At 36.6% G+C, this 21,759-nt stretch overlaps 1 protein-coding gene across 4 annotated transcripts; it reads left to right on the plus strand.

Annotated features, from left to right (window-relative positions):
- Nucleotides 1-34: 34 nt before the first annotated feature.
- On the plus strand, nucleotides 35-21,359 carry THUMPD3 (THUMP domain containing 3). Of its 4 annotated transcripts, none has more exons than XM_014557204.2 (10): nucleotides 35-159; nucleotides 1,475-1,761; nucleotides 2,876-2,953; nucleotides 9,331-9,807; nucleotides 11,701-11,831; nucleotides 14,053-14,122; nucleotides 16,373-16,488; nucleotides 19,374-19,484; nucleotides 20,128-20,251; nucleotides 20,419-21,359. In XM_014557204.2, exons 2-10 carry the CDS (start codon nucleotides 1,507-1,509, stop codon nucleotides 20,566-20,568), a joined length of 1,512 nt encoding a protein of 503 aa, XP_014412690.1. In that variant the 5' UTR covers nucleotides 35-159; nucleotides 1,475-1,506; the 3' UTR covers nucleotides 20,569-21,359. The 4 variants fall into 4 exon arrangements, with proteins under 4 accessions (XP_014412690.1, XP_014412673.1, XP_014412677.1 ...); XM_014557187.2 differs by having other exon boundaries at nucleotides 91-176; XM_014557191.2 differs by having other exon boundaries at nucleotides 92-205.
- Nucleotides 21,360-21,759: the final 400 nt, after the last annotated feature.

The raw sequence follows: 21,759 nt of genomic DNA on the forward strand, positions 1-21,759 counted from the left end.
TACAGAAACATTCCTGCCACCACAACTTTGCGCCGGCTCCCGCCTCAAGCTCCGAACCGTTGTGATCCCGCCACCAGACTTCCGTTTCCGGGGCGCCGGGGCCACTTCCGGCGGCGTGACCCGAGCTCGCTGAAACGGCGGGGTCCCAGAGCCGGAAGGGTCTGCGCTGGCGGCCGGTAACCGGGCGGCGGGTGGGAGTGGCCAGGTGGGGCGCCGCTGACCCTCGGGAGGGAGGGGCAACCTTCGTCTTGCGACCCGGGCCGGCGACGGGCTTCCTTTAGCCGGATCCACGGCAGAGCCCTTCTCGCTCCACATGTCTGGGCTTCACCTGCTCCCAGGAATTCCCGTTTTTAGGGCCCTGTGGGTGGAGTCGGAAAACGTGGGTTCCGTTTCAGCTTGCGCCACTGGTTGGCTCTCTGACCTTGGCAGGATATGTCCTTTCGTGGGCTTTGGCTGCCTTATTTAGAAGATGGGGGTCGTATCACAGTAATCTTGAGCTGTGTGTAATGGCAGGAATTGACTTTTATTTGTGTTAGACACTGTCGCCTTTACGGAACAAGTACAGTGTAGGTTCTCTGTGCTTACTTAAGTTGTTTTGAGTCGCAGAACCTTTGAAAATCTGGTGAGAGCTATTGATCTCCACCTCCCAGCTCTCTAGCCCCTCCCACACCGTGCCCCCTCCCAGTGCTCGGATGTAGGAAATTTGGCTTGCTGTTTCAAGATAGTTCACAGATGTCTCTTGATGCCCATTTATGGATCCCAGAGCCTAGCCTGTCGGAGACATTCAAATATTTGAGATCACTGAATAGTAGATGTTCTGTTTGTCATTTTTTAACGCAAGAAGAACTATCCACTTCAAGGAGGGAGACAGACATCCTTAATTAGCAAGTTTTAATCATGGGCCTGGCAGTATCATGGGCCTGAAAGACTCAGTTAAGTCTTTAAACAGCTGTAGGAGAGAGGCATTATTCAGTTCCCATTTTGCATATGAGGAAATTGAGGCATTGAGGAATAAACTTGTTTTCAGTCATTCAGCCTATGAATGGTGAGGGCAAGAATTCAAACCAATGTCTGAAATTCCAAAGCCCCATGTTCTTAACTGCTAGCTGAAAAAGGACTAGTTGCAGAAATGTTTTTGAATATGCTTTAGCAGCCACTGTTTTGGAATTAACTGTTGTAGTTACGTGATGGTTATTATCAAGATAGGTGATTCCAAACCAAACATTGCATGCCGTGGAAATACTCGTTTGTCTCTTTTTCTTCCATAGTATCTGTATTGCTGCTTTAATAATATATTTTATATCCTGCACTTTGTTCCCATGTTATTCAGTCCTTTTATCTTTGGTAAATACTGATTCATTTGTGTTGCCTTGTTCTGCCAGACCTCCAAAGCAGATGTTTTTAGTTATAGTTGAAATAAGAGGTAATAAAGTTTGGGCATTATTTCTTTTTCTTTTCTGTACTACTTTTAAAGGGACTACTCGGGATCTTGGAATCACTGCCAATATGTCTGATGTTGAAGAAACCACTAACCAACTCCTGGATGTGAACCTTCATGAGAACCAGAGGGCTATACAAGTGACAGAAAGTGGTCCCAGAAGTGAGTCCGAGCATCTCCATGTCACTATTGGAGCCACTGTGCCTACTGGTTTTGAGCAAACAGCTGCAGATGAAGTGAGAGAGAAATTGGGGTCATCGTGCAGAATCAGCAAAGACCGGGGCAAGATATATTTTGACATTTCAGTGGAAAGTCTGGCTCAGGTTTGAATGAAGCAATATTTAAAATAGTTTTCTAAATAGGTCACTTTATGGTTACTTTCTAGCTTATAGACATCTCTGGAATCCTTTTTGCTTTTCTTTACTCTGCCCCAAATGAGGTGACTTCAAAGTATTACTACATTTTCCATTAGGTGCTGATTTGTAAGTTTTACTAGTAGGTTTGCTATATTTTTTAGGAGTGATCTTAATATTTCCCAAGGATGAATTCACCAGAAAGAATCCTGTGTGACTTATGAAGAAATTCTTAGCATCTGCTACACATCTTGGAATTTATTTACTTTAGCATCTAGCTGAAGTTTAGACTTCAGTGGTAAAGCATAAAAGGAGAGATTTTTCTTTTTATCTGTATCAAAGAAATTCTTTTTCAAAAGTAATTAGGAATCACTAAAGATGAGAAGTAAAGGTCAGCAAACTGCCATCCCACTAGAATAAAAGTTAAGCTGTGTCTCATTACCACATAGGCAACATGAGGGCATGGATTCTTGTCTGTTTTTTGTATGTTTGTTTTCTTGGTCAGTATCTCCCAGACTTTTAGTGTTTGGCACATAGTAGACACCCAGTACATATTTATGGAATGAATTGGTCAGCAAGTATTTTTCATCCAGGGTTTTAGTTAATAACCTCAGCAGTTTTGTGAAGACAGGCTCTATCATTATGCTCAATAATCATTAGGCTTAGAAATAAATAATTTGCTAGTGATCACAGAGCTGGAGCTCAAAGCCTGTGCCCATTTTTTAAAGCTGTGCTGTTAACCACTGCGTTATACAGTGTACCCCAGAGAGCCATGAGTGGGGTATAAAGCCCCACTTGACTGTCTTTGTCTTTCCCTTCTCTCCCAAACCCTTGTTGCCCACATAACACTTCAAGCTCCTGTCCTTCCATCTGTCCTTTTTCCTTTCTCCTCTAGGAGAATGTAAGCTGATGGGTAACCAAAAAGATGGGAGTCTGGGGAGATGGGAAAAAATTTAAATACGAATTATAGATATTAGCTGCTTTAAAATCTTTGTACCTAATTTTTATGTTTTAAATGTTGATAGTTTGTGTGCCTCAAAAGCTTTCTCAGAAATTTGTTTCTAACATTTTTTTCCCTCCCCAGGTTCATTGTTTGAGATCACTTGATAACTTATTTGTGGTTGTTCAGGAATTTAAAGATTACCAGTTCAAAGAAACAAAGGTGAGCTGTCCCAAACATGATAGTTGATTTTCAGCCATCTTCCCAAAGAGATTATTTCGACTTTTCACATTCTGCGTATCATTTAGTATTACTGCTGCTTTTATAATGTAAAATACTGGGAAGCTATTATATTATGTTATGTTATATTATATTATATATAAATATAATTATATATTATATTTATGGAGGTAAAATCCAGAGACTTGTTGACAATCCATCTCAAAAATTGTTTTTAAAAATCATTACTCCAGGGGGTGGGGAATGGGTGAAATGGATGAAGGAGGTCAAAAGTTATAAGCTTTCAGTTGTAAAGTAAGTCCTAAGGATGTAATGTACAGCACGGTGACTAGTTAATAATACTGTATTTCATATTTGCAAGCTGCTAAGAGAGTAGATCTTAAAACTTCCCGTCACAAGAAAAATAACTTTTAACTATGTATGGTGAAGATGTTAACTAGACTTATTGCAGTGATTATTTTGCAGTATATACAAATACTGAATCCTTATGTGGTATACCTGAAACTAAGATAATATATGTTAATTATACCCCATTTTTTTAAAAAGGTGAAAAAATAGCAGAATAAATAAATATCAGTATTGAAAAACACAATTTATAAGAAGTAAAACAAATTGTTTGACTTTCTTGCAAAAGATATACACCTTAAATGAGCTTTGCTGATATATATGGTTTCAAAATAGAATTGGTTCCAGACTGTGAACGGAAGCACAAGTGACAGTTTGTGTCATGTCCAAATAACAGTCCCTCACCGTTCTGCTTCTGCCCTGCCTTCTTAACTTTGTTTTTTGAAATAAAGCCAAATAATATCTAAATACTCCTTCAGTTGTTAGGACAACAGTTTGTCCCCGACTTGTATTTAGCATCTGATTCCTAAATATTGAGATGCTGCCTAAGCTGAAGGCTGAAAATAGATCACAGTGAAGCTTTAGTATTTTTCCACATTGCTTTTTGGTCTGGTTTTCAGAGTCAAATGCTTGAAAACTTTTTTTTTCTATCAGTGTTATTGCCTATATTAGAAATAATCTGTTTTTTTAAAACTATGATGTGCTGCCTAATTCTCTAATTTTGATTTATTGGCAACAGGTTGATTTCCAAAACATTATTCAAAAACTAATCAAAGTGATGTGAGCCCCCAACCTAGAAAAAATAAAACCAGACCTAAAGGAATTCAGACTGAAAATAAGATAATAATTTTATTAATTTAAAATGCAACTTTCAACACTGGTGCTCTAACCCTTCAGCCTTCTGATAGGCACTGCCAACCAAATGGTATCTACGAAACTAGTAAGTAACAGGCAGGCTGCTGACAATTTTTACTGTTAAGTATGTCAGAACTTTAATAGCCAATATTATACATGAAAAAATATTGACAGGTTGTTTTTTAAAACTATCTTAAATTTCCATCTTAAATTCTTGCCTCTAACCGACTAGAGTATTGTTAATATTTTCTTTAATGCCCATGTTTTTGCCTTCCTAAAGTTTGTATTGTTTTGAGTGCTTTTGGTCTCTCTAAGTGGAGGTGAATTTGATATGCAATGGTTCTCTAAGAGCCAGGTTTTCAGAGTTGCCTGATAAGTAACTGCAAAAGAGGTTGCTGGTGGAGGTCCCAAAAGAGGAGCAGCAAGGACTTTGGTAGATTTTCAAAGGGCAACTTCTCTTGTGTATGACAGTGAAAAATTGTTGAGCCCTTCACTTGATGGACTTAAAATGCAACATGCCTCAACTAAAATCCTGTTTTAAAACATTTCCTTTTAGTTTTTATCCTGTTGACCATCAGTTTTATTCTTTGTTGCATTATACTTTCTTATGTCTTATAAACATCTGTTAGTTTAAGCATTTTAGTGGTTTCTCTTGTTTTTAAATATTCAGATGATATCGTGAATTTATTAGCCTGGTTTTTTTTTAAAGCTAACATCTGCAATTTATATGGTGTTTTTTTTTTAACTAGTTAAATATATGTACTTAGAGCAAAATTGTAAAGATTGAAAGAACATACAGTGAAAAGTGTTCCTATATCCCCATCCAATGCATTTCCCTCTTTGGAGGCAACAGCTATTACCAATTTCTTGGATGTCCTTCTAGAGGTATTTTATGAATATGTGTATTTTATTTACATGTTTACACAAGTGGAAGTATTCCTTACATACTATTCTGTGCTGTTTTTTTTTCCTCATGTATCTTGGAAATCATGCCAATATCATTGTTGGATTTGACTGCATCACAATATAATTGGTCCCATTTTAGGATATTAGGATTTTTCACACACACCTATGTGGCCCATGTATATCCTTATCCATATGCAATCTGAGGGGCATTTTTCTGTTTGATAAGTTTATTCCATTGATACTTATTGATATGACAGAAATGTTTGGTCTTGGTTCTGTCACATTTATGTTACATTCTGCTTTCTTTTTCAAAATTTGTTATGTATTTTCCTGGCTTTTTCCACATGCATGTGTTTTAAAATATTTGGAAGGTTCGTTTTTGTTCTCTAGCTGTTACCTTTATAAATACAGCTGTTACCTTTATATTTATACCATATTTTTTGAACCTCTACTAAAAGCAGTGATGAAATTGGCATATATTCTACATCTCTCCACCTTCCCTTTCACCTTCTTTTTAATTTTTTTAATTTTTAAAAAAAATTTTTTGCAGTGGGGAGGTAATTAGGTTTACTTATTTCGTTTTTCAGTGGAGGTACTGGGGATAGAACCCAGGACCTCGTGCATGCTAAGCACGCAGTCTACCACTTGAGCTATACCCTCCCCCCACCTTCCAGTTTTATTATTTTTCTTAGTGTTGACCCATATGCCTTTAAATCCTTTAAATATAGTTCTTTAAAAATCAGCTTTACGTTCTATCTTTTGACCCCAAGGTATAAGAGAAGAGGGTATCAGCATGTTAAATTACTTTCTACTTTTTATTACCTCTCCCTTTCAACTACATGCTAGTTTGTAACATTTACATTTTGCTTTGCAGGCATAACCCCTGTATTTGTTTTCATTTTAGTCCTACAGTTAAACTGATGATAGGCACACCACCTGTCCTTTTCTTATAGTTTGTATCTCTTGAATAGCATGAGTTCATAAATGTTTGTCTTTCACCTTTGTATTTGATTCATAGTTCAAGTTTAAAATTTGGAGTCACATTTTCCTTCCTTAAGAATATCATAGGCAGTGTTCATTCTTTTCCAGCATGAAATGTTGCCATGGAAAATTCTGAAGGCATCCTGTTATTTTTTCCCCCGTATTTGTTGCTTTCTTCCTATTTTTGCTTGATGCCTAGATGATTTTTTTTTTAATATTTGAAGTCTAATAAGTTCACCAGGATTTGCCTCCCTTGTTGATAATTCTTGGTTGAGACATGTCAGTCTATAGAGAAATTCATATTCCCTTATATTTCTTGAAAGTTTTGAGTTAACTTTTTAAAAAATAATTTTAAAGTAGATTTTTAAAATCCCTTCTTCAGGTATAAACCAGTTATACATATGTAAGATCTCTTTTAACTATCTTTCATGTTTTATCTTTTTCTCTCTAAACTTGTGACAGTTTTTGCTTATTTTTATTGTATTTGCTTTGCTTTGCTTCACATCCCTTACTGTGTTTTCAGCAGTGGCTTTTATATTTGGTGCTTTCAATATGGTCATCATTTTTGCATTGGTTTTATTTTCTTATTCCACTTTGTCTTTGAACTCTACAAGCTTCTATTTCATCTTCTGGTGGCTCACCTCATCTTCTTTCTGCTTTTCTATCTCTGCTTTGAGCTCTTATATTGCAGAAGTATTTCCTTGTTACATTTTTTGATGTCATGTCAATATATTTGATCAGTTTTCAACTGCTCTTCCTGGTCACTGGATTTTGGCTGCTAATTTGTTTTTCTGTCCCTTTCTTGTGTTTTTCTGTTCATATAAATCTTGTACTGATAACTTTTGATAATTGCTCATCTTTGAATGAGGGAGTTCCTGTTGGGCCTACTGTTTATAGGAGGTTCAGGAACTGTTCCGGGCCAGCAAGAAGCCCCCCTGGTTCACTGTGAAGTTCCTTCTGGCAAAAGGCTGTGGATGATTGAGTTCTCCTCTTCCTTCTTTTTTTAAATAGCTTTATTGAGGTATAATTTCCGTACCATTTAATGAGTTCTTTTAATCATTACTTCTCCTTAGCCTGGAGGGATCAGCAGCTGTGGGGTTATTCACCATGTAGAGTGTCTCTCCCCAACTCTACTCTGTCCAGCAAATAGAGCCTGTCTGTGAGATTCCTTGTTCAACCTCCATTTCTCTCCTCTCCTTGGTACAAATGAGATCCTGGAAGCTCCCTCTCAGTGCATATACTTCTTCCCTGCTGTTCCAAAGTAGAGTGTATTTGCTCCTACTTTGCAGACTGCTGCACCCTTTGTCTGAGCTCTGTAGGTATTCTGCCTTTCTTGTCTTCTGCACCTCTGCTTGACCTTCACCGCACCTGGGAATTCTTGTCTTAGAATTCTTATGTTATGGTTCAAGGTTACAGTTATAATAATGTAGATTCTGTTAGGATAGAGTTGGTATTTCTGTTGTTCTTTTCTTTTAGGATGGTTTCTGAAGTTAAAAGGGGGGTGGGGGCGGGCTGTAACAGTGTTATCCCACCATCTTAAACCTATAAGTCCTGTAGGTGCATTTTATAGGGAAATTATTTGTAAATAGAATTGTATTTGCCCAACCTTAAATTACCATTATTTCATCAGGTTCCAAGTAATATAAAAGCCTTCACTTACTTCCATTTCAAGTCTCAGTCCCATCAGTCCGCACTGATCTTTCTGCCTTGATCTTCAGTAATACATACTGTCTGTGCCAGCGCTCTGCAACAGAACTTTCTGATGGAAATGTTCTGCATTTGCATTGGTAGCCACTAGCATTAGAATGTGAAGTGTGGCTAATGTGACTGAGAAACTGAGTTTTTAGTTTTTAATTAAATTTAATTCATTTAAATTTCAATACCTGTATGTGACTAGTGGCTGTTGAATTGGACAGCACAGCTGTGTACCACTCATTTCAACATTTAACCACATTTTAATCCATTAGCTGTTTACTGAGCACCTTTTATATGCCAGATTGTGCTGCTCTAGATCTGTGGCTTATAGCAGTGGTCAAGACAGATAAGGCCCTTACCTCCCAGGAGGAACCTTGATAGTGAACAATACATAAACCTACTAACTTTAGGGGGTAAGAGTATAGCTCAGTGGTAGATAGCATGCCTCACATGCCTGAGGTCCTGGGTTCAATCCCCAGTACCTCTATTAAAAAAATGAATAAACCTAATTACCTCTCCCCCTCAAAAAAATGAAAAAAATAAATAAAAGTTTAAAATAAATAAAAATTAGAAAATGAAATAGCTGGACAAAACAGTTTAAAAAAATAAACCTGGTAACTTTAGATAATGCTAAGCTCTGTAATGAAAATAAAGTGGGAAAAGAATGGCTTGAGAGGACTACTTTAAGTAGAGCAGGTGTCTCAGAGGATATGCCTTTTAAATTGCTATTAAACAGTAAGAAGGAAGCCAGCAATGTAAAAAGGCCTTGTGAAGCAAGTATCTCCCAAGCATAGGTAGGAAGCTAGGGAGACAATGATCCTGAAGTGACGTAAGAGAAATAGGCAGGAGTCAGGCTTTTTAAGGAATTTAAATTTGGAGGGGTATAGTGGGGCTTTAGGCAAGGGAGGGGCATGATCAGATTCACTTTTTAAAAGATGACTGTAGATACTATTTAGAAATTGGATAAATACATTTTTAACTGCTTAAGGTTTGGTTTTTCTCTTTTTAAAAATACTACTTCCAAAATAAGTTAATATGTATATACAGAACAAAATTCAAAAGGAAGTCCATCAGTGAAAGTTAAGTTGCCCTCCCTCCCGTCTTTCATCCACCCACTTCCCCTCAGGGACCACTGTTAATAGTTTATTTGCTTATGTTTTAATCTTGAAGTCTAGTTTCTGATCTACCATTGTATGATTCTTCAGTGGCTTAATTTGTATCAACTTAAAATTTTTTTTTTTTAACTTTCGGAGGGGGAGGCAATTAGGTTTATTATTTATTTATTTATTTTTCTAATGGAGGTACTGGCGATTGAACTCAGGACCTCGTGCATGCTAAGCATGCACTCTACTGCTGAGCTATTCACCCCCAACCTTAATTTGTATAAATCTTAACTAACAGTGAGACTTTAATTTCCTCAATTGCAGGCACTGTAGTATTTACCCTTTTGTTCTGCACTCCTATCTCCCCCACCATAACAGTTAATGTAATCTTTAGGCAGAGTAGGGGTTTATTTGTTCAGTAAGAGTGGTGAGAAATGAATAAGATGAATGGATTTCATTCTCTGTCTTTTATAGGAAGAAGTTCTAAAGGATTTTGAAGAATTGGCTGGGAAGCTTCCATGGTCAGACCCTTTAAAAATATGGAAAATTAACACCAGTTTCAAGAAAAAAAAAACAAAGCGCAAAAAGATAACTCAGAATTCAAGTAAAGAGAAGACTGATAATGGACAAGGAGACAAAACAGATGAGAGAGATGTTAAAAAAGAGTTCACCAGCAATGTCTTAGATTCACAGATCTTAGACTATTACGAGAATCCAGCCATCAAAGAAGAGATATCAACATTAGTAGGTGATGATTTGGCATCTTGCAAAGAGGAGACTGATGAAAGCTCAAGAGAAGACACTGATCCTGAATTGCTAAAGTTTAGAGTCACATGTAACAGGGCAGGAGAGAAACATTGCTTTTCCTCAAATGAGGCAGCAAGAGATTTTGGGGGTGCTGTTCAAGATTATTTTAAGTGGAAGGCTGACATGACCAACTTTGATGTGGAGGTAAGTGCCGGCTCTGATTGTGATGATTCAAGAAGGCTGTCATAAATCTGCAGAATTTTCAAGACTAACCCAATCCTATGGACAAATAAACTGAGGTCACAAAGCTAATATAGTATCATTAACAACAGCATGGGCTAAGGAGATGGATCTAGATCCAGATTTTGACTCCCTATTCCCTCTGAGCCTCTGTTTCAAATACAGCCAGTAATAGTTTATGCCTTTAAGTGTGTCCTAAAGGTTGAATGAGATAATACATTTTCAATGTCTGGTGTGATACCTGGTCTATACTATGTGCTCAATAGGTGGGGACTATTAAGACTTGATTTTTCTAATTTCTAGTATAGTGCTTTTTACAACATTATGTGGATTTTCAAGCTATAAAATTCAACAGAATTAAAACTGTTTTGTTTCTATGTGTCTTGGTTGCAGTTTTGCAACTAAAGAGGAGTACCTTTTTGAAAGAAACCTTGACCTTCTAAAATCAGGCCATCATTGCAAATACTCATCCTAGAGCCAGCTCTCCTCTTTCTTAAACTCTGCTAGATTCCCAAACCCAGATACGTCTTTTTAGCATGCTTACTCTCCTTGGTCGCAGTCTTCTGCTATGCGGGTGATTCACATGCAGCCCATACTAACTGGTCTGTCCATCTCTGACAGCTTAAAAGGCCCCTAGCTGCTGACATTTTGATGAAGAAGTCATTTACTGTTGCTTTGGGGACACTTAGATCCAGGGCAAGTCACTTATTCTCTCTGTAACTTTTTAATTTTTTTGGCATATCAAATCAGAAAAACAATTCCCCACTCCTTTTTTCTTTTCTCATAACAGCTGTTATGAGAATGAATAGGCTAACTAGAACAGTGATGTCCAAAAGTTAGCAAGGGGGATCAGAGGACAGACTCCGGAGCTGTACTGCGTGGGTTCCAATCCCAGCTTATGAGCTGTATGACTTCGGGCAAGTAGCTGACGTCTTTGGGCTTTAATCTTCTCATCTATAAAAGGAAGATAATAATACCTAGCTCTGAGGGTGTGGATATGAAATGAGGTAATGAATACAAAGTCTGTGGAACAGTGGTTTGTGTATAGCTAAGCAAGTGTCAGCTGCTGCTGCTGCTGTTAAGATCATCATGAGGAAATTTTATATGGAGGAAAAAATATACTTTATTTTTACTTTTATTTTTATTTGAGTAGTTTATATTTAACTATGTGTTAGAAAAACTATAGTTAGGACCAAGAGAAAAAAAAACCATTATTTCACAGACATTACTTCAGTGAGTCTAGTTTTAAAAAGTACTAAGAAAATACTAGGAGATAAAGCAGATGTGGTACAGCGTTAACAGCTGGTTAATCTAAGTGAAGGGCATACTTTGGGAGTTCCTTGTGCCACTGTTCTTGTTTGCATTTCTATATGTTTGGATTTTTTTCCAAAAAAGTTAATTCAAAAAAATGTGTATTAAAAACCTATGAACCTTCAAAATGTGTTTCTGTTATAAAAATTCAGGGGAAATCTGGTGATAGCTAACTTTTGAATCTGGTGAATTAAAAAGAGAATAAAATAGATTTAAAAATTTTAAAGTAGTATGTACTATATGATATCATTTATATGAAGTTCAAAAAAATAAAACTAATTTGGTAGTGGTCAGATTAATGATTATTTTGGGTTGGTATTGACTGAGAAGGCTAGAAAAACTGTATATCTTTATCTGGGTGGTGGTTACACAGTGTATGTATAGGTAAAAATTCACTGCGTTGCAAGATTTGTGCCCTTTACTGTATGCAAAGCACACCTTAGTAATAAAGTAAAAAAAAAAAACATTGGTAGAGCCTCAAATTTTAAAATCTTAGTAATAAGTACAGTTTGAACAATCCTAAAACTATTTTATTCTGTTTCATAGGTTCTTTTGAATATCCATGATAATGAAATTGTTGTAGGCATTGCATTGACAGAAGAAAGTCTGCATCGAAGAAACATCACACATTTTGGGCCTACAACTCTTAGATCTACTCTTGCTTATGGGATGCTCAGGTAAGAGAAAGGGTTTGCCCTCTAGATCAAAGTGACACCTTGGTTTGAATTTTCCCTTCAGAACATACTTTAGTTTTTTGTGAGTTACTGTATTGGAATTTAGTGAACAGGATACAAAGCTAAAGATCTCTTTCTTTCCTTTGCCTCTAGTGTTGATTCCTTGTGATCCTGAAAATATCACTTAATTACTATCTCAATTTTCTTGATTTTAAAATGGGAATGATAGTTTTCATCTGCCGCTTGAATGTGGTTGCCACATTTGTTCAGAAAGGATATACTGCATTGCATGTTGGAGAACAGAACAGATTTGGCTTTGTTTCATCTCTGTGCAGTGAAGCAGATGAAAGCAGAGTTTTTTTTAATGTGTATCATGTATAAATGGACACAGAGAGCTTTTACTCATATTTTAAAATTTTATACTCACAGGAACCCAGGAATCATCTTGGAATTTCCCACTTTTCCAAGAGCAAGACCTAGCTTTCTTTCTCCTTTGCCCTTTTCCCTTTGATTAGTTGTTTCTTTCCACCATGACAAGTTGTCTTCTCTAGTTTCTTTTTCCAGACTGCAAAATGGGTTTGAGGTGAGACTTAAAGGATTATTAGTGAGGAGTAAATGCAGAAACATATGCAATATACCTGTTACATACAGTGCCTGGCATATCCTGGTAGTTAATTGCATTTCCTTTTCTTATAATCTTTGCTTCCTCTTTTACTCTGCTTACCCATGGAGGCGCAGTTCAACACATGTGAAACCTGTTAATTCAATGACAATCATAGAAAACTGGGCCCATTTGATGAAGGAAGAGCTCCTAGTCTTCATTCATTTAACAAACATCTATTATCTACTGCCAGGCATTATGGTAGGAGCCAGGAATAAGGAGTTATTTTGGGTGCAACTATCAGAACCCTAAGTAAGCTAGTTTAAGATAAAAAAAATTGATGATTATGTGGGAGGGGGAAATATTGGAAAGATACTGAGAAACCTTTGGGAATCCACAGAAAAACTGAAAGCTTTGTCTCAAGAAGGGTAGGAACCAGGTCTTGGAAAAGCACCAGAGGTCTAGACAGTCACTTTTACCTCCTCTGGAAGTCTGTAGGCTCTTGTCTCTGCTCTTCTGTGTAGATGGCTGTCCCTCACCTAAATTTATATACTTGCAATTTCATATAACCAGCCAGCCCCATACCACCTAGGGCTTCTAGCTCTTCATTCCCAAGTCTTGGAAGAGAATCTGATTGACATAGTTTCAGTCGTGTTCACCCAGACCCAGCAGCAATGGCTGGGAGTACGGGATTGCTTACTACCAGGAGGGTTGCCAAGGATCCTGTTGCCCCATGTGTTGAGAGGTAGGAACAAGGAAGTAGGGCTGGACAGGTATTGCAGTATGAACCCAGTGTCAGTCCCTAGGAATCTCAGTTTTGTGAGGGAGATAAATAATTACTTTACATGTGATAAATACCATAATAGAGGAAAGATTAGCAGAACAAAAGAAGGAAGGATAAACCTTGCCACCTGTCTGAGGAGGGGATGCTTCATAGACGAGGTAACATTTAAGTCACTAACAATAATGCTAATCCTGACTCTGTCACCCATTAGCTGTGTGTCCACAGACAGGTTTGGTCAGCTTATCTGTAAATGAGAATAAAATAGTAAACTATCTCACAAGGTTGTTAAGAGGATTAAAAAAGATAATGCAGGCAAAGAGCTTAAATCCATGCCTGGCAAATACTAAGTGCTCAAAGTAAAGCAGTTATTTTATATCCAGTTTATTATCTTTAAAATTAAATTAGTAGGGAAAGGAATACTGAATTAATAATTGCCAGTAAACTTATACTGATACATGTTTTGCTTGAAGCACGTTTGAGTTTTTTTTTTAATGTAACCACTACAGGTTTATATACAAAATAACTTCTATTTTCTAAAGGTATATATAATCACACACACATATTTTGAAAGATCTAGAAACTAAATTCCATTTGGGAGTGAAATGGGATTTTGGATGATAGTCAAAGGGGACTTTTAGTTACATGTAATGTTTTGTTTTGTTTTTTTAAGTGCCCGGATTTAGAGTCAACATGTAATTACAAATTGATTTTTTAAATAAATATTGATTGGTGTTTCTTCATGACAGCATAACAAGCCTTTAATCTTACAGCTTCAGGAATAGTCATTGTGGAAGTCTTGGCTGTTGAAGTCTGTTCACATAGGCTGTTTTCTTCTCTAGGCTCTGTGCTCCTCAGCCTACTGATATAATAGTTGATCCGATGTGTGGAACCGGGGCGATACCAATCGAGGTAATAACTTTTCTTCAGCTTTTTAGATAAGTAAGTGATAGGTCCAGAATGTTCTAGAACTAATGGGCAGATTAGACATGAAATCACCAAGGTTGGGTCAGTGGACCCACAAGTTTTGAGTGAATTACATTAGTAAAGCTGGAACTTTTGTGATAAGGATGTAACCACTGATTACAAATAGCCAAGGACTAGATTTAGATTGTTAGTCATGTATATTCAGTGGATTACAGGAGAGGCTGAGAATCACAAACTGGTAAGTCCCGTTTCGAAACAGAGAAACTGGTAGAGTTGAACAGAAAAGGTAACTGAAGGCATAGGCATCAACTGGAGAAGTTTCATCCCTGTAAAGTGAAAGTATGCGTCTTAATCCACTTAGCTTCTTGAGGGAGTAAGTATAGTTGGAAGATGGGGAAACCTATGAACATTATTTAGATTTTTTAGGAAGTCTAGCAAAGTTACAAGGTTTTCCGAAAGTATGACATTGAGAGGATTCAAAAACTTCCTAAAGCAAAGCAAGAAATAGAAAGGCGTTTTCTAAGTGGAGAACATTTAACAGGAGAGTCTCCTTGAATCAGTATTATTCACTCATTATTATCTATACTTTTATAATAAATAATTTAGAAGAGGTCACTCCCACTAAAATTGCTTATATTTGTGAATACTGTAAGTTCTTACATATAGTATAACTAAAGCCAATGGGAGTCACCACAAATTTTTTTTTTTTAATGGAAGTTCTGGGGCTTGAACCCACCACCTCCTGCATGCTAACATGCACTCTACCACTGAGCTGTTCCCCTTCCCCCACCACAGATTCTTTGAGTGAGCAGAAACTGGATAGATGAGCAAGTCCAGAGCAACGCACGAAAGGAAAAATAATCTGCAGTGCAATTAGAAAATGACATCTGTTATCTGGGAATTAAAACCCCAGAAGGAAATCATAGTACTCTAGATGACCACTCTTTTCTCTTACTGTCAGCTAGAGAAATTTACTCTGGCTTAAGAGCCACACAGAGAAAACTCAGTTGTTGTCAAGAAGAATTCTGGCAACAAAGCAAAGAGTGTTCTCTAGCATTAACTTCACGACGTGTCTATGTCTAGAATGGCAGGGAGGGTCACTGCATGTCAAGAAATATACAACAGAGCTAGAGAGAGTCCAGAAGAGCTCCTAACAACAACAACAACAACAACAAAAGATAAAAAAGACAGTGTTTGAGAGTTTGGCGTTTTCTTGGGCATGAGCCATCCCATCCTCCTTGCTCAGCCCCGCAATAAACCTTTCTCTGCTCCAAAAAAAAAAAAAAAAAAGAGACAATGTTTGAGACATTTCTATGTAGGGGTGGACATGAGGATGTCAATATAGAAAAACCTAAGTTGATATATGATTGAAATGAATGAAACTATGAAAGGAATTGATGATATAGATATAGATTTGTTCCGCAAAGTATAAAGGACTTGATTTAGAATACTCCCTTTAAAACTTGGAAGTTCTACAAAACCCATCTCTTTCAGGGGCTGAAAATCTAAGTATCTTTAGAAGAAAAAAAATGAAGGTTGGGGAATCGGAATCATCTGCAAGGCTTACATTAAATTCTGCATCATCCCCTCTCCATCACCCTCAAGGTTCTGGGCAAAAGAAATTACAAAATCTGAAGAATATGATCATTCAAAAGCCTATAGACTGGAGATTGTATTTTATTTTGAATTCTCAAATATTCCAATTTATCAGATTATGAAATCCAATAATCACAAAAGGGCAGAGGTTAGTCACTTTGATTTGGTGAAGTTTTCCAAACTACATTTGTATTTAAGGTCTGTAATGCTTACTGTGTGCCAGACACTTCTGGGTGAGGGAGTGAACAAAATGCCAGGAGTCCTTAAGGAGTTCCCAGATTCGTTGAGCGGCAGACAGGTATAGAAATCATTAAAAAGAAAATTAAGTGGCAGATACACATACAAAGTGCTTTTGGAGGGGCAAGTGAGAAACAGCTTGGAGAGTTGGGGTTGATGTCACAGAGGGCATGACATTTGAGCTTGATCTTGAACAAATGAGTAAGAGTTCAACAAAGAAAGAACAGGAGGGCATTTCAAGCAAAATTGACAACATGCAGTGTTTTGCCACTTCAGAAAAGCATTGGATTATTGGGTTGGATTGTCTTGTTTATTGACAAGTGATTGAAATAATTTTACTTTTAATCAGTCTTCTTTTGGCAGTTTGCTACTTCTGTTTTAATACATACTCTCACCTTTTAGGGGGCTACAGAATGGTCTAACTGTTACCATATTGCTGGTGATAATAATCCATTGGCTGTGAATAGAGCAGCAAACAACATCTCATCTTTATTGACCAAGAGCCAAGTTAAAGAAGGGTAAAAAATTTTACTTAAAAGTTTTGCAGCATCTTTTAGACTTAGATAATCACTTTTCATATTAACTTTATGAATTAATACACATAGTGCATCGTGACATCATTATAGCCAAAATGAATATATTGTGACTCCATTTAAAATTTAACTTTATTGAAGATAATTTATATTTTAAAAATATTTTTAATTCAACTATAATTTCCTCCACCCTAATGCATCTATTTTTATTTCTGTCTTTTTCTTTCCTTATTCATATATCTTTTTTCCCACATAGTGTTAAAATGTATATTCATTTTAATTTCGTAAATTTTCAAACACTTTTTGTTTTTATTTTTTAATAACTGCAGAATATTCTATCGTATAGAAATACTATAGTTTATTTAGCCTTTCCTCTATTATTTGGAACTTTAAAAAAAACCTCAAGAGTTGGAAGAGACCTGAAAGCCATCCCCACAGTGCTTAAATGTCCTGTAGGAGATCCTGACCAATGGCCTTCCAGCCTGTATAAACACTTCTAATGACTCTATCTCCAAAGGCCATTGATTCCACTTTGCACAGCTTTGAGTGCTAGTTATATATTTTAGGGACCTTAATATCTCCTTGTTCCTTCTACAGATCTGGTCTTTTTTCTCCCACTTGGGTCTCCCACTTGAAAAATCTTACCTCTGAGTCACAATGATGATTGACATCAGATATTTGAAGGGCTACCCCCACCCCCACCCTACCGACATCCCACCTTTCCAGATCTTCTCTTCTCCAAGCAGACTTTCCCAAGGTCCTACAACTGTATCCCTTTGATATCTGTGCACTGAAAACCTGTTACCCTCTGGGAAATTTTTTTTTCCATCCAAGATATACTTTGTTAAAATAAGCCCTAGCCCACTGCTACAGATTACATTTGACGACACCATCTGTGCCAGCCTTTCACCATTCTTTCAAAGTCTCAGCTGTCTTTGGGAAGAATTGGCTGAAATGTCACTTGGCCTACAGTTTCCTACCAGAGGTCTCATTATGAAATTGTTTCTCTAGTCTCCTCTTATAAAGTGACAGGAATATGCTATTTGCTAGGTTTTACAGGTGCTCCACATCCAGCAGCCCAGGAAGTCATTATATCCCATGATTGGCCATACACCTACCTTCATAACCCTTAGTGTGAGGTTTATGTTTTTAAGAAATATTTGTATACAAATATTCATATTTATTATTTATACATGATATGCCTTAATACTATTTTATGTCTGTATATTGGTTATCCTCTTTTCTTTGCTAATTTTGGTTTTTTCCCTTTTTTGATTAGAATCGCCAGTGCTTTGTTTTGTTCTCTCATATACAATTTGTTCTATGGTTTATGCTCATGCTTTTTTTTTTTCATTCCTATTTTCTATTGAGGTTTTAAATTTGTTTTCTAAAAATCTTAAGTTACATGCTGCAAATGTCTTCTTTTCAATAATAAAAGTTTTTATTAGAGTTGACTTTTATGCTAAGTACTCCTGTTGACCATATCCTATAGATTTTGACAAGTTCTCTATTTTGGTTACTTTCTAAATAGTTGGTTATATACTTGTCTCTCTGATCTAGTTGTTCAGGACAGTGCTTTTCAAACTTTAATGTGTAAATGAGTCACCTGGGGAACCTGTTAACTACGCATAGATTCTGATTCAGTAGGTTTAGGACGGGCCCTGCCAGGCTGCAGGTCCTGGCAGGCTTCCAGGTGCTGTTGACGCTGCTGGTCTCTGGCCCAGCTTTGAGGACCAAGGGTTTAGATCATTTTTTTGTATATAACTAGTTGAAAGCTTTTATTTTCATATTTATTTACATCTTACTGTGATGAATGAATTTTCATGGTATATTTTGCTTCATATTTATTGAGATTTTCTTGAGGCTTAGTACAAGACCAGGGTTTTTTTGAAACCTGATATTTTTAAACAAATTTCTTTTGTTTTCTGAATATCTTATTTTTCACATCATCTGCACCTTCAATTTTTGTCTGTTCAACCTATACTATCAATCTTACCTTGATTTTTAATATTTTTTGGCTTTTTTTGTTTTATTGCAGCCATTGCTGCCTGTGACTCTAATAATCATATTTTTGGTATCTGTTCTTTTTCCTATTGTGTAGTCATTGCCTTTATTGCATTTCATTTTTTCTTCTTTATTAAATATCAATATTACAGCACTTAATTTCTGCTCAGTCTTTGATTTGCCTTTAATTCTTAGCCTGTGCATTATTGCCTGTTTCTTAAACCAGTAGCTTTGCCTAAATGGGGAGGATTTAAATCATTTATATTTATTATTCATTCTGTCATATGTCATCCATTTTTTAAAATCTTTTTTTCTTTGCCATCTTGTTTTTTTAGTATGGTACATGCTTTTTAATCTTAAGACCAATACCTGTATTTGAGACAGGTAATTTGAGACATTTCTTTCTTTAGGTCCCCTGTTATTACCATGTAGATTTACCAGGCTTTATTCTTCAGATGTGTTACTTCATCATTTAGTGGGGTTTTTTTTTCCAGTGTATGTTTTACATCATCAGTAACTAACTGCCTCAACACTATTTTCAAAGTTGTCTGTTTCAGTTCTTTTTTACAATGTTTTCCCCTTAATCTGTTTTTCTTAAATTGTAGATGAAACAGACATCTTTTGAAAAACAATCTTAACCATTTTCAAAATTTGTCATTACAGATTTTGTCATTATTAAAGTTTTATCTTACGACCTGTGCTTTCTGCCTGCATTGCTACTTTAAAATTTTCTTCTCATTGAGTTGTTGTTGATGTTATCATTTTAGTAGTTTTTTGTATTTTACAGCAGTCTCTTTAGGAAAAAGTTTTTTTTTTTTATTTCATTCTTCAGGATATACTGAGCAACCCTTCCTTTGTCCCCACAGCAAACTGTCCTGGGGTTTGCCCATAGATACTGTTCAGTGGGATATCTGCAATCTGCCATTAAGAACTGGCTCTGTGGACATTATTGTAACAGACATGCCATTTGGTAAAAGGTGGGACTTGGTTTTTTTTCTTTTTAAATGAGTTTTTCCTTCTCTTGTTTAGTACCCGCTTGTATTCTAAATCTGTTGTATTTCCTTTTAGCTTATTCTGTCAGAAATCTTCAATTTCTTTTAGCAGACGTAGCAGTTTTTCACTGAAGAAATGTAATAATATGGTAGATTCACCCATTTTATTTTTTCTGAGAACTCAGGAACGTATTCACTTTATTTTGATCCTGACCATCACTGGAGGTTCATCCACTTTCTGGCCCATTGTTGAATTAAGTACTTCAGAGAAAGGTTAAGGAAAACTCAGTTGTTTCTCAGGAAAAAAGTTTTTTAATCACTAGTTTGGTTTATACAACTTGACTGCTTATTCTCATTAAAAGGACAACTTATGTAACTATTACAGTTGTCAAAACTTTTTTTCCCATAACCAGTTCATCCCCTTCAACATTCTGAGCTGTTTAGTAAATCTGATCACTCATTTTGTTGACATGTAATGGCAAAACTCTGGCTTCTAAAAGGCAGCTATTTTTCATACCTCGGGATTTTCTTATTGCATTAGAATGTGTTTTTAATAACTTCTCATTTCATAGTCCTAGATACTTATCTTTTGTAATAGTTAAGTGACTCATCAGACCTTCTTTTATAGGATGGGCTCCAAGAAGAGAAACTGGAACCTTTATCCAGCTTGCCTCCGAGAGATGAGCCGTGTCTGTAGACCGGGGACAGGCCGAGCTGTTCTTCTTACTCAGGACAAGAAATGCTTTATCCAGGTGTTGTACATTGGCTCAAAAACCCAGCCTGTGGCAGTTTTTTAGATCTTTTTAAGTAGACTTGAGGGTATTTTCTCTTCTTCTAGTGTTTCTTATTGGCACTTACCCCTGGCTGGTCTAGCAGTAGCTGTCAGCTAATTACCTTTATGCTTTTTGTGTGCACACAGGCATTATCCAGAATGGGACATGTATGGCGGAAGGTGCATACTGTCTGGGTGAACATAGGGGGCCTTCATGCTGCAGTCTACCTTCTGAAACGTACGCCTCAACCTTTTGTTCATCCTTCAGAACAAGATGGAGAAAGATCTCCTTGGTAATGCGAAAAATGAAGATGATTAATAGTATTTGTGCTTCCTAACACTGGATATGTCAACATGAAGAACTTGCTTTAAAGGAAAAATAGTATTAATAAAAGTGGTTTGGTTTAAAGCTCTTCATCCTAGTTAGAGAAAGGTGTGAATGGAATGGAATAAGTCTTCTGAGAAAGCAGAGCTTTTTTTCAGAGCTGTTTTGAAGTAGTTGGGCAATTACTCCTTTTCTTAAAAAGCTTTAAAGATGCTAAGCCTCCTGCAGTGCTCTGGGATTTGGGTTTAGAACATCTTATTTTCAGGCTTTACTGCAGTTCCTGTGTTCCACAGAAGCAGGTGGAAAGTTACCTTGACCTGACAGAAGGCAGAGAATACAATGAGAGCATGAGGTTACATGCCAGTGCCTGTGCAGCTTTGCTGTTTAGTTGCTCAAGTTCTTTACCTCAACTTTAAAGAATGAAGCATTGTTACACTTTGTAAAATACTGTTTGTCCCATGACAAGATGAAATCTCACAAGGCCTACAGGAAAGTTTACCATCTGCCTTAAAACTTATAATATGCATGTTATTCAGATTAATACAGAGAACTAAAGACACTTCTATTTGTAAATAGCAGCAAATACACTGGTAGATGAAGTATGGAACTAACAAGCCAAATTTAAAGAAATTTTATTTTTCTTTCAGTACACAAAGGTGATGATGCAAGTCAAACATAAACCCATCAAAGTATTTTTGTTGGTTTCTAAAAGGACTAGAGAACAAACTGATGTATCTTTAAATTAAAAACTTCATGTAAGTTCTTTTGTTATCTTCTCTGAGTCACTTTTCATATTTAGTTGCTTTTCCGGGTGCAGAAAGTCCCTCCCAAAAACAGGAAAATGAAATAACCTAAACATTAAGTCCTTGTGAAAACAGTGCTTCTCTGGGACAAAGAGTAGTTGGGGTTTTATGTGGAATTCTGTACAGTATTCAGTTTATTTTGTAGTTTCTCGCTGCATTCAGCCTAGATTTTTCAGTGTCATGTTAGTAATAGAATAGTTCTATTCATATTAACTTTTGATGTCTCATTTAGAATAAAAGGACATGGTACTTCTTTCCTTTGGAAGAAGAGTTCACAGTTGCAGCAGAGCCAACAGTCCTACTCTGCTTTCTCTGATATACCACCTCACACTTGAGAAGGAATTAGAAATAAGACATTTT

This window comes from Camelus ferus, chromosome 17, assembly GCF_009834535.1.
Source record: "Camelus ferus isolate YT-003-E chromosome 17, BCGSAC_Cfer_1.0, whole genome shotgun sequence".
Classification (NCBI taxonomy): domain Eukaryota; kingdom Metazoa; phylum Chordata; class Mammalia; order Artiodactyla; family Camelidae; genus Camelus; species Camelus ferus.